The sequence below is a fragment of the Idiotropiscis lumnitzeri genome, chromosome 3 (genome assembly GCF_059441095.1).
Source record: "Idiotropiscis lumnitzeri isolate Australia: NSW breed Sydney's pygmy pipehorse chromosome 3, RoL_Ilum_1.0, whole genome shotgun sequence".
NCBI classification, from domain to species: domain Eukaryota; kingdom Metazoa; phylum Chordata; class Actinopteri; order Syngnathiformes; family Syngnathidae; genus Idiotropiscis; species Idiotropiscis lumnitzeri.
Window position 1 is genome coordinate 14,250,341 of NC_142393.1, and position 13,286 is coordinate 14,263,626.

At 40.8% G+C, this 13,286-nt stretch overlaps 1 protein-coding gene across 1 annotated transcript; it reads right to left on the reverse strand.

The window, feature by feature from the left end:
• Positions 1-713: 713 nt before the first annotated feature.
• On the reverse strand, positions 714-10,220 carry ampd1 (adenosine monophosphate deaminase 1 (isoform M)). Its single transcript, XM_088290380.1, has 15 exons — positions 9,942-10,220; positions 7,424-7,589; positions 6,804-6,951; positions 5,942-6,107; positions 5,493-5,712; positions 5,178-5,307; positions 4,898-5,092; positions 4,236-4,367; positions 3,521-3,684; positions 3,274-3,400; positions 2,955-3,118; positions 2,701-2,821; positions 2,065-2,238; positions 1,877-1,987; positions 714-958 (listed from the first exon to the last, which is right to left on the reverse strand). The coding sequence occupies exons 1-15, from the start codon at positions 9,961-9,963 to the stop codon at positions 803-805; spliced, it is 2,196 nt and encodes a 731-aa protein (XP_088146506.1). The 5' UTR covers positions 9,964-10,220; the 3' UTR covers positions 714-802.
• Positions 10,221-13,286: the final 3,066 nt, after the last annotated feature.

Consider the following 13,286-nt stretch of genomic DNA (forward strand, 5'->3'; position numbering starts at 1 on the left):
GTGACGTCATGACTCCTTCCTGTCAAAGGAGTTCTTCTGTTAGTATCCAAGACTGTAGGGGATAACATATTTTCCATCTTTTTGTTAGCTGTTTTTAAATAATATACGCTTGATTAAATGTAAACAAAAATATATTATCATCCAGTACGAATCCAATGTCACAGCAAGCACTTTGATATTGTTGTAGTCTCACACTGGTTACTGTAATGTCTCATCAGGCTAAATTATTTTAAATACACCCAACGTTTACACCTATGCCTAAGTGAGAACGTTATTGTGATATGGGAATTAACCAGAGTACCGGAGGGGGGGAAAAAAAACATGCACGCATAGGGAGAACACGTCAACTCCACACAGAGGTTTTTCACCTGCCATGAGGCAAATGTGTTATTCTAAAATATTCAGCTAATCTAAAAATTAACCTCCTCTTTAAAATATATGATATAGGTTCAGTGCATGATTTCACCAAATATATTGAAATGGTTCATAATTACAAAATATTAACATTAACAATTCTCAGGTCACACTGAAATGTATTTGGTTAGTGTTGTTAAAATAAAGCATAAAGTGTTGAGTCAGTATGTCAATACTGGACAAGATCCTATTGCAAAGCAAATAATGTCGCCGTATTATCCTGGATCATGTGCAAACATCAGACATTTCAATTCATTTTAGTCCATTTTTAATGTACTTCTACCCGTGATGTTCCGGAAGACAACCAATAATACACATTACACATTACAGTGCTGGCAATTGTTCTGTGCTCCAGATTAAAAAACAGCCCACCATTTGTCAGTTTGTTTTATTCAGCCTTCAGACCCTCCTTGATGAGGTTGAGCTCATAGCAGATGGTCTCATAGCGGTACGCCATACGGATCTGGGCCACGTTGGTCTTACGGATGTCATTCCCTTCCGGCCCCTCTTTCAGGTAGTTCTGACCCAAGAAATGACTTTTCTCCTGAGCACAGACAACAGAGCACAGGTAATGTTCATTAATTGGGTGCCAATTAGTCTCATTAGTTGCCACTAAATATTATTGCTTCATCTAACCAAGACCCTTTGGACAATTATATCATTTGAATCGACCCACTCTGAGACTGTATTTAAATATTGGGACACCTGCCCGACAGAAAGTGAAACTAAAAGCAAAGGTGGAGTAAATAGGGAATTACGGTCAAGCCTGAACTAATCAGCTGTCAATCAACCGTCATAGAATAGAATAGACTATGTCATTTTCCCAACACTTATTTCAAAAGCATGAGCGGCCTCAAGATTATAAGGAATACACAGTGCCAAAATATTTTTGGATTCCCTATCGATGCCACAAGAAGTGGCATAGAACTTAATTTTGTCCAAATGAAACTCTGGAACTCACAGCAACATAGTTAATTGGCACCCAAATACCAATTAAGCACAACTTTTGATTAAATGTTATGATCGTTGTTGTTGTTCTTGGGTTTTACAGTAGCTAAGTAATTTTCTACTTTTGTGAAAATTAACATTGCATTATGCCTTAGTCATGAGTAAAATTCAAAGTTTCTATTATTATTTAAATCTTATTAACATGCTTCACTTCTGCTTACACTTGCATGATGGTTAAGAATGTTAAAAATAAAACAAATAATTCATATGACTTGAATTGTGCTCAACTTCAGGGATTTTATATTCACATTTTTTTAATCAATATCAGAGACAATTTTAATAATCTGTATAGTTTGTTTTTTGGGACCGTGCGAGCAAAGCTGAAATACAAACTGGGAAGCTTGTCACCATGAGGCCACATTTTTTATCCAACGTTTGACTGCACTGCCTCTATCAAAACACAAGTGGAAATTTTGACAGTTTAGTTTTGTATCTTCAGCGCTCGCTCCTCTACCTCGTCAGACATTGCACTCTGCAGCACGCTGTTCCTGGAGATCTCGCACATATCGCAGGTGCTCAACTTGAAAACCTGCGCTGCGATGGCGTACTCCTCCATCAGAGGCTCCTGCAGGTCAGACAAATTTACAGGGTGAGCTACCGATCCAGTGGTTTTGCTTTACTTTTTCAGCCCACGTCAAAAACCTTGGTGTAATGGAACTGCATGGGGTCGTCGGTGGAGAGGGAGACCACAAGGCCTTTCTTTTGGAACTCCAGCAGGGGGTTCTTGGCGTACTCAAGGAAGAGGCTGTTGTTGCTCAGGGGCGACATGGCAATGGGGATCTGGGTCAGGTAGTACAGGTACTGCAGCACTGGACTCTGGTTGAGGAAAATGGAAAGTTATGCAGCAATAGAATGACCTCCATACAGTTGCTGAGTCACGCTGAGTCACATGGCCCTGTAAATTCTAAAAATGTGGAGCATATTCATTTTTTTTTTTTTTACTGTGTCGTATTTCACTTTAAATTATTGAAAATTTGACCAAGTGCACCGTTGTTGTCTTCGACCCACTAAATAAACATCTGGAATCTTTTTTTTTTTTTTTTGGCAAATCGTCAACCTTGCATCATTCATTGGCCGTCATTCTAAACGTTAGCACATTGCTCGACTGCATTATTTGTTTTGCAATGGTGAAAAGCTTTCAAAGAATCTTCATGAGGATGATATCAGAAGTATTTGAGGAGTAACACTTTTTTGGTATGAGTTATCGTTTTTCCGCACCGCCTCAATAGAATTGAAATAAAACAACCCGTGTACGCTGCATCCTGGCTGCCAACCGACCTTTTTGAGGTTGAGGCCGTGTGAGATGTTGTCCGCCGTCATAAAGGCAGCCAACAGATGAGTGATAGCGCCGGCTTCACCGCAATGAGGCCTGAACATGAACGTGTTCATCCCCCGCTCCCTGAAATACAACACACACAAAAAAAAATAATAATTATGTAATCATGAATGCAAAATGATTTTATAATTGGGACAGATCTGAGAACAAATGTAAAAAACAAACCCAAAAATTGTTAGGGCTTGAGGTGACTGACCTTCGCAGTTGGTTGAGCACGGCGATGTTGGCATACATGTAGTAGATGTAGTAAGTGTAGGACGGGTTCTTCGCAATGTCCCACTCTTCTGGTTTGGGGCTCTTCGTGGAGAACATGTGACCACTGTGCTTGGACTCGTCATCCACACTGTCGAAACCTGTCACCTGCGCAAGGTCAAGGTCGCAACCCAATAGGGAATTAGGATTTAACAAGATTGGAAGATTCATTTCAAACTGTAGCTAATTCCTGTTCTGAATTGTGTGGATGATGTTGTGTGTATAAAGCCATCAATTTAGATTTTTTTTTTCTTCTTGCTCACATGCTTGAGGAAGATGCTGAGATCAGGGTTGGATTTTGGGTCAATGGTGGCCTGGAACACCGGGAGGAAAATGTTCTCCAACATCTTGCCAAAATGTGGGACAAAGTCCCGGCCTCTGAAGATGTCACTAGAGGAGAGGAGGGGGCAAAACATTGAGATGAGAATGAGGATTCATACGTAGCTCGTGCACAGCGGGATGAAGATCTGCCAGGAAGCTGGGTTTGATGGCAAGGAAGAGAGGACTCACTAGATTCTGGGAATTTGGATCATCCACTTGAGGTGAAGCGAGTAGACTCGGTGCTTGACAAACCAGCTGGACAGCTTGTTCCATTCGAGGGCCGTGCAGCCGTAGATGGACAAACGAGGCTCAGCATACTGGTACTTGGCGTCCTCCAGGTCGCTGGCTACTTCCTGTTGAATCAAATGTTGAGTCAATCAAGAAGAAAGACTCGATATGTCAGTTTTGGAGTTTTATTTCAGGTAAGCCAATAAACACTCACACGCTTAGCTTACATGGCTCAAAAGGAAATTTCAATCAGAGATGGCTTTAAGTCTTCCCAAAAAAAAGCTTATGCATTTCATAAATATTACTAAATATACTGTATTACTATATTATTATTATTATTATTATATTATTATTATTATTATTATTATTGTTATTATTATTATTATTATTATTATTATTATTATTATTATTATTATTATTCTGAAAAGCTTATGTACTAGAGAAAAATGATGGCAATTCAGAGCAAAAAAAAAATACATTAACAGAAAAAGGTAAAAAATACGTGCAAAAATGTATTAATTTTATTATAAAAAACATTTTTATTTGAAAGTTTTCTGTCATACTTTGATATTTATAGTGGAGATTTTTGCACACACGGGCCTTGGTGGAGAATAATAAGTGTGCGTATTACTACTATTATATTATGCGTATAATACTCTTTACGACAACAACCGACCTTAATGATGGTGGCAAAGTATTCTCCATTGATGTGATTCTCCGTCTTCAGGTAGAGGTCACGCAGCTCGCTGGCTCCCACTGGATTGTACTTGGCATTGAACTTGTCAAAACGCTGAAAGGTTTGTCTGCCCTTTAAAGGAGGAAAAAAAACATTTAGTCATTTCTGTTAAAAAAAAAAAAAAAAAAAAAAAACATAACAGGCCAACGTCGAGGTCTTTAAATGTCAATTTTAGACTTTTGGCCGCCGTTATAATAACCCGTGGCATACAAATTTGGTAGACACAACTGTTTACATTTACTGTAAGGTTAGAAATGCTGTTGTGTATCAAAGTGCTTTACACGTTTCTTCTCATTCTTCCATTCATTTTTCGCACACTTACTACTCACTTTTCTTTTTAGTGTTGCCAAATCCTTGCTATTACTACCAGCCCCAAAATGTTTTTTTTTTTTTTCTGGTGAGATCTCTGTGAAAACGCCATTCATTCAATGTACATTAAAAATAAGTCATAATGTACTTTTATTTGTGGTTGGGGGCAGAGCGGCCGGCAGCCGTCATGCATCTGAATGTCATAGACGACATCGAGCTATGAATCTTAATCTGCGATTTCTACAACACGTGCTTCGATACGTATTTACTTCCAGCAATAGCCAATAACTTACAGCGTGCACGTCCAGCGAGTCCACAGTGAGGTCGTACGGATGCAGGTGGAGGGACTCAAAGAGCTCCTTCATGGTGACCTCTTTGCCTTGAAGGTTGTGCACGACGCGGTCGGCGTCCACGCGGTACGACTTCTTGATGAAGCGCAGGAGGTGTTTCTGGTTCATGCAGGCGGCAGCGTGGATGTGCGTGTCCACCTTGAGGACGCAAACGTTGCACGTGACGACTGACCGGAAATAAAAGGGAGGATAAAAGACAGGATTGGGTTGAGTTGATGGCTACCTTCCTGCAGTTGTAGAAATCCCTGTGAGGATTCTTCTTCAGCTCCTTCATCTCCTCCATCTCATTCAACATCTCATGCACGTTGAACTTGGACATGAGGAACTTCAGACGACGGTGAGTGTAGGTCTTGCTGAAAATAGGGCACTATTCACATATCGTACATGGAAGGAAAAATGCCAGGAAAGTCGACTAGAACATCTGAACTTTATTTTGAATTACTCGGGAAATTTAAATGATGGCAGACAATTTAATGTGAGTTTGAATGTGACTGGTTGATCGTGAACACACTCAAAACCCTCTTGAGAAAAGACTCACGTGGGACCCTGCGCAATGAGAGCGATGAGGAAGTTCATGTCGTCAATGAAGGTGGTATAGTTAGGACATGGCAGGTCTCGCGGCTGATGTTTGTCTGCAGCTTCGGCGTCATTGTACACATAGATGACGCCATCCTTCATACGCGCAACATAGCCCAGATTCTCTGGCAGGTTCGCTGCATCAAACGGGTCTTCGCCATCCTTTGGTGGGGACGTGAAGGCTGGAAAGAAAAAAAATGTTCGGAAATGTTCAACATATAGAAGCACCGACAACCTGCCGACAGAAACTTTGTTTGCCTTAGGAGATTACTTCCAACATATCAAATTGATCCAAGGAGAACAAATGAGTCGTCATGGGCTTTTTCTGTGCGGTGTCGGCATGAAGAACTCGGCCGCTTTTAAGTTTGACTTTCTGACGTTATCATTCTACGACCGGGCAAAAGTCCTCACCGGGCTGCACTTGGTCCTCCACCTTGAAAGTCTCGCCCTCGATGTCACGGAGGTACTGCGAGGCGGTCCGGGGGAAGCGCTGGTAGGCCAGCCTCATGTACTTCTCTCTGATGCTCAATGCTCGGTACAGACCTTTGCAGGACAGCTCAAAATCGTCCATTGTAACCTGAAGAGAAGAAAAACAGATTAACATTTTTTTTTGTGTGTGTGTGTGTCATTGAGGCAGTTAAACCGCATGTTTTACATTCGCAAAATCTCACTGTAGAGCATCTCACATCATTATTTTTATATCCCGTAATCTCGGACGTCTTGTTTCAATTTACTGGTTTCTTACTGTGTGTGTGAAATCAGGGCCTGTTTAGTTGAACACAAAGTTGATCGTGTTCAGTTGTATGAATGCGAACAGCTGGATGACGGTTTTTGTCATGACAGGAGGTTGCATGTAGCCTACAAACAGATCTCCAGAAGTACACATTTGCTTGGTCGAGGCAAGAGAGATTTTTGACATGACATAATATCGTAGTCGCAAAAGAATTTTTGATTTCAACGAGTCAGTGGACAACACAATTTGCAATGTGCATGTAGGATCAGAAACTGCAATGCCAAGTCCATTTTCAGATTCAGATTATCGTTTCGCAACAGAAATTCACATTTGTTTATGTATATGCCAAATCAGGAAATGGGTGCACAAGTATGAAGTCATTTTTTAAATATTTATCACCAACAATAAAAAGAATAGCTTATGTCTCCTTTTACAGTAACTACTAAAGTCTTGGATTGTAAACAATCACCAGAATTGGTGGCTCCGTGTTTATGCAAACAATTTAGGAGCACAGAAAGTGAATGAACTGCGGTACAATACCCCAGATGCGTAGTCCCCGATGATGGCCACTCTTTGGAAGTCGGGCACTTCCAGGTAGGTGGGTGTGTCCACTTCCACCGACACCACAGGGACCGCAGCCGCCTGCGCATCGGCCCTCGGCACGGCCATGGTGCGAAAGCGCTTCTTCCTATGGATGGAAGTTTATCAAGTCCCATATTCCCTTCACAACCAATAAATAGTTGACTGAAGTGTGTTTTCAAAGGTCATTTTTTCTTTATTGCATTACACATCTAGTATTTTTTTCATTTTGTTTCTTTTTAAATTTGTGAAAAGTGCACATTAGATATTTATCAATGTTTTTTGAAGATTTTTGGGGGGCGGTTAAACAATGTTATATATACCGTATATATAATAGGTACGCAACAATATGTATCAAATTGTTCGCTTAAGTACTGGCCACTGGGGTGGTCAGTGAGTGGCCACCATTGGTCACCACATAGCACTGCCCCTGCGTGATTTATTTTGAACAGAACAATTAAGTATATTTGCTGAAACTTGTGGAGAAATGATGTCACATTCATTAAAATTGAAGGAGACAACGTTGTTGCTCAAGTATCGTTCCAAAACTGAGCATGTTCCCAAACAATTTGAGAACTCACCTCTTCTCAGGATCATCATCAACATGCAAGTGGTGCGCCATTTCATGGTGGAGGATGGGACAGTCCTCAGGCACGTCAAAGACGGAGATCTCATCGCGGATGTCCTCGCCTTTGGTCTCAGATGCAAAGATCTGCTCGGCGAAGGCCCGCATCTTCTCATCGGTCTCTGGGGGACAGCAATGACGGTGATGGCGGTGAACACGTGCAAATGCTTGACGTTCCACATATTGTCATGCAGCTCTAGGACAAAAGCGCTATTGCAATCCTGTCAAGCAAAAATTCTGACCAGATGCTTATCAGACTTCATCAATATGTGGCCAAGATGACACAAAAAGTATAAACAGAGAGAAAAGAAAGATAACACGAAACGAAAGATGATGCACAACACGATGGCCTCAGTCCAATCTCACAATGCCTGCTACTGATGAAGCCGAGGCCTACATGCACTCCTCTACTCCAAAGACAACCATTCCACGATTTGGCCCATGTGGTCAAAAGAACCTCACCCTCTATACTTACTATGTTGACCTGATCATGACCGGCAAGATAGTAGCGCCACCCAGGGTAAAAAAAAAAAGAGATTGTTAGAAAAGGCAGGAGTTAAAAAAAAAAAGATACAGTGGTGATCTCATAAAGAAAGATCCAGGAGTAAAGACTGTGCCAGAACGTCATATTCACCAAAAAAAAAAAATCAGTAAAAAAATCCCCCAAAAAATTACACTGTAGTTTTATTTTGTATTGTTTAATGTGATTAAACAAAATACCATTTCTGATTATTTTCTTGTGTTTTTTATGACATAACAGAATCAATATTTGTAAGTGAGAATTGTGTTTGGCAAAAAAAAAAAAAAAATTAAAAGCAACTAATTTGCAAACCAAGTCAAAGAAAAGACAAGACGTGAGTTGTAGATGAAGTGAGCACTTCTGGGACCAAGCAAAGGCGACTGAAAGGCCTCCCTAAAAAAATAATAGCCCTTCCAAGTACAGACACTTGGTGAACTTCTTTCTACAGTTGAGTAAATTAGGACGGCCCGTTTTTTAATTGAGCCCTGGGGCTCTTAAGATGGAGTCCTTTGAACTTTGTGGCTGTGCTAAAGTGTGATGTCACCAGGAAAAAGATCATAAGCAATTATGTTAACCTACAGTTGCAAGGAAAAGAATGCCAAACACTTTGGAAATAAGTGTTGTTATGTAAAAACTGATCATAAAGAAGTAATTTAACTTTTGGTTTAAAAAAGTTCCTCGTCGTTGCAGAATAAATCAGCATCTCATCAGGTTGAGGTCAAGACTGGGATTCTTCTTCTGTTGAAGCCATTCTATTGTTGAGTTACTTCTGTCCTTTGGGGCGTTGTCTTGTTGCATCACTCGTCTTCTGTCAAACTTAAATTGCCAAAAAGGTAGTTCTAAATTCTCAGGGAATAAAGTTTTCTGCCAATGATAGTAATGCGTCCAGATCCTGAGTTAGCAAAGCAGACCCAAACCATGAAGCCCCCTTCAATATATTTACAGTTGGGATAAGGTTTTAGTGTGTTGTGCATTTTTTTTTTCCTCCGCATTGTGGGTTTCTTCCATCTGTCCGTCTGTGGAACACCCCGGTGGTCTTTTGCCAAATTTTAACCTGTAGCAATTTTTGGGGGGAAGCAGCGGCTTCTTCCATAGTGACTTTCACTGATATTCATCTTTGTTTCATGTTTTACTTTTTGTCGAGATGTCAAGAGAATTTAACATGTGTTGTTGAAGTCTTTAATTTCAGGCACGTTTGATGCGTCTTCAAGTAAAATTAAATGATTCAAACTTACTGATCACCTAGGCTTTGAAATGAAGTCTAATAAAGTCAAATTTTGGGTTCTGTGTTTAATAACACACTCCTCTTAGTCATCACTGTTATCGATCTGTGGTGGCTTCACTAAAAAAAAAACTACAGAAAAGGCAAAATCACACTTGGAATTTTATCTGTTCAATGCTTACAGATAAAAAGTTTGCTGACATCAGGTGTGACATCAAGCATGATGACGGTGATTCTGAATTAGTTTTGCTTTCTCTAGTATATCTAGTGTGACCGCCAAAATGTGCACTTTCCGGCACGTTTTAATGATAAGAGGGCTTTAATTTTGAGTTTTATAAGAAAACTCTATGCTTTAGAATATTTCCATAAAAGTAGTGTGCTGTATAGGTTGACATGTTTAACGGCATATCAACTTTTTTGCCCTCTCATTAAATCACTGAGGGGGATAAGAAAAGTTTGCCACATCATCTTAATGGTTGACTCTCAACATAGCACACAATGACTTGGTCTTCTAAAGTTAGAACCGGCAGTTTGTTATCTGGCCTGTTGTTGATGATATACAACACAGCAAAGGCGTGACCTCTGACATATGCATTCACAAGATTACACTCTAATTTTTTGGACCCCCGAGCCCCCTGTCTGCTCCAGGGCACTTAAGCAGCATTTGCTATAATTCCACTTTTGCCAAAATCGTGCTGATACATATTAAGCACACACATCGCTCACACTCACCCGGTACCAAAACTTTCGGCATAGTGACTCGTTTCGTGCTCGTCTCCTCGGGAATAAATCAAGAAGGGTGGTCGGCCACAGGACCACTGCAGTGCTGGTGGAAGTGCGCAATCCAAGTGGTGGGTCACGGCAATATGAAGCGCCTGGGGTCGCACATGTAACCGGAATCCGCTGAGCCTGAAAAGTGTGCACGCTGAACGGAGGCACCCGTCGCCCCCCTGCCCAACATCACACGCATTGAGAGGTGTGCGCCTCTATTTTAAGTTGCGTGTCCAACGCACTCACAGTCCCGCCGAAGTAACAAAGACACGCGTAAGAGTGCGAGCACTTATGGGGAAAGCATCATACGCTTTACGTTGCTGCTTGACTCAAATTGAGAAACGAGTCCGCTAAACGAGCGGGAAGTAATAGTTGATGACTTAAAAAAGCAGGTACAATATATATATATTTTTTAATTCGTTTAAAAAAAATGTGCAAAGTGTGTTATAATTCTATTTGATTTATGCCGGGTACGTTTGTAATGTAAACATAAAGTTGATCCTAGAGCGACAGAAAAAAAATCACCCACTTTCATTTGTAAGCTTATTATACAACAGGAATTTTGTGCTTGTCGACATAATCAAATTCAAAATAATATTATTTGGAATTATATACTATATAAAATTATAATAGCCTAATGACCGGATTTCCACCATCGCAGCCAAGTGCTTAGACAAATAAACGATGGGGGGACAATTTTCGTCAGCGCTCCATGTGGGCCTCACTCTTTTTAACGAATGACAATGGCATGAGCCAACATTAAATGCAAGAACTCATTTTGTGCATGTTTCCACATATATCAACTCACTCAAATATTATAATAGACTATTAAACTACTTTTTCCTGCATGACATTCGAAAATTATATATATATATATATTTATAGGGTAGTAGCAGGATTGATTGGGACAAAAGGCATTCTGGGTTTGACTTCTAGGCATGACAAGTCACTGCACTACATGGACAAACTAAAATTTGGTTGTTACATAACAACAACCACCACCCAGGCTTTCTTAGTGTGCAGGACGCTTCATTCAGTCATTTTGGTGAATAAAGCATTTTTTTTCTGGTGGATAATAGGTTTGTGTTGTTTTTAAATGTTCGCTATAGGCTACTTTAGGTCTAGGTTAAATATCTAAGAAAATAAATATTAAATAAAATGCACCTTCATTGATATGTTTTCTGTCAACAGAGGATCCACCACATCAAGCTGAACTACACTGACGTAACAGAAATCCGCAGAAAGGAGAAGTTCTCCTCTGAGGAACGTCTCATGAAGAAGGCCCTCCATCCGGCCATTGTCTGATCCGCTTCTCACAAGGGTCGCGGGGGTGCTGGAGCCTATCCCAGATATCTTCTTCGGGCAGTAGGCGGGGTACACTATGAACTGGTTGCCAGCCAATCGCAGCGCACACATAGACGAACAACCATCCGCGCTCACAATCAAACCTAGGGACAATTTAGAGTGTCCAATTAACCTGCCATGCATGTTTTTGGAATGTGGGAGGAAACCGAAGTACCCGGAGGAAATCCACGCAGGCACGGAGAGAACATGCAAACTCCACACAGGAATCAATCCCATGATCTCTGCACTGTGAGGCCATCGTGCTAACCAGTCACCCGATGTACCGCCCACTAATGCAGATGGCAAAAATGAAATTGCTGGTATTAATTATGACTATCCATCTATCGCTAGAGCGCTAGAGAGCTCAATAGAGAGAAAGAGGGATGGATAAATATAAAGTAGGTGGTGTTGTAGTCTTTCTGCTGTGAACGGTTCCTGTAGCACAAAACATCCGATACTGAGCATTTATGTAACACACTTCTGTTGTGCCATCCATCATGAGACGTTGCCGTGTGAAGACAGTCAGCAGGACTTCTATTTTTAGGGAATGTGATCTTAAATGTCAGAGTTCGTTTTACAGTGGAACGGGTCAGAGATCAAGTTAAAAAAAAAAGCATTTAGTTGGTTCAATGCTCAAGAATTCCCTTTTAAGGGGTTTCACCTAAAGCATATGCAGTATATGCAGCATAAGCAGAGAAAATATTCACTGTAGTACAAGTGTGGAACCTGAGAAAGGAGGAGCTATCTTTTAATACTTCAAGAGTTCAAAACTTGGCTGTTGATCTGTGCCATAAAAATTCTGATCCAACGACAACAAATTGTTATCGTATATCCGATCTTCGTGGGTTCTCATGATACTGACGCCTAAAAGCGTGAAGGGGCTGGCGCTCGGGGGTCTTTGCCGAGGTTTCCATGTGAGTTTGAATTTGAAGGACAAGAGGTAAGCAAATGAATGAATGGTCAGTTTTAGATCTAAATGGTTGCCAAGGTGCTGCTGGACATGTGGTTTACATGGCAACATGGAGCTCTGAGGTTCAAGTTGCCTCCTATCATGTTACTTTGTAACCCCACCTGCCCCCTCAAGTAGCCAACAACAGCTGCTCACAGATTCGGTTTTTTTTTTAACTAGTATGTAGTGCGGGACGGCTTCGTGGCCCTCTCTCAGAGCAGAGGTGCGGAGTTAGATTCAGGCTCTGGCCTTCCTGGGGGGAGTTTGCATGTTCTCCCCATTACTGCGTGGGTTTTGTCCAGGTACTCCGGTTGCCTCCCACATTCTAAAGTCATGCATGGTTTGTTGATTGGACACTCTACATCCGGGGTCTCAAACTCGCGGCCCGCGGGCCATTTGCGGCCCGCGGGATGATAGTTTGCGGCCCCCGCCTTATTATGAAAGTTTAATGTTCGTGCGGCCCGCAAATTTGATATGTCTGGCACTTTACACTGTAAAGTGCCAGTCTGTAGTTATAAAGCTTTAATTACAGTGTAATTAAAGCTTTATAACTACAGAAGTAGGCCTACTCATCCCAGAACTTTGGTTTATGCTTAGGATCTCTGCTATTTGACAAGATTTTGATTTGATTGACAGGAGACCCATGCGCGAACAGGATGTGCAGTCTGACGGAGCTTTGCATCAGCACTAGCACAGACGGGGACTAATCATAAAACGTAGGATTACCTGGTCACAGTGGATAAAATTGAACCGCGGATTATTGTTGGGCACATCTTCAGCTTTAAAACGAGGGTAGGATTGTAATTTTTTTTTCGATGTTTTAGTAGGGGTTTGATTGATGAATGTTCCACTCATGTTCAGGACAATTCATGTTCAAAAGAAGATTAAAGAACTGTTAATACAGACATTTGACTCATTATTATTATTATTATTTATTACTGATTAATTTTCTTATTAATTCCTTATTTATTTTTAAATCTTATTTTGTGTTAAAAAATGAAAAAAAAGACATT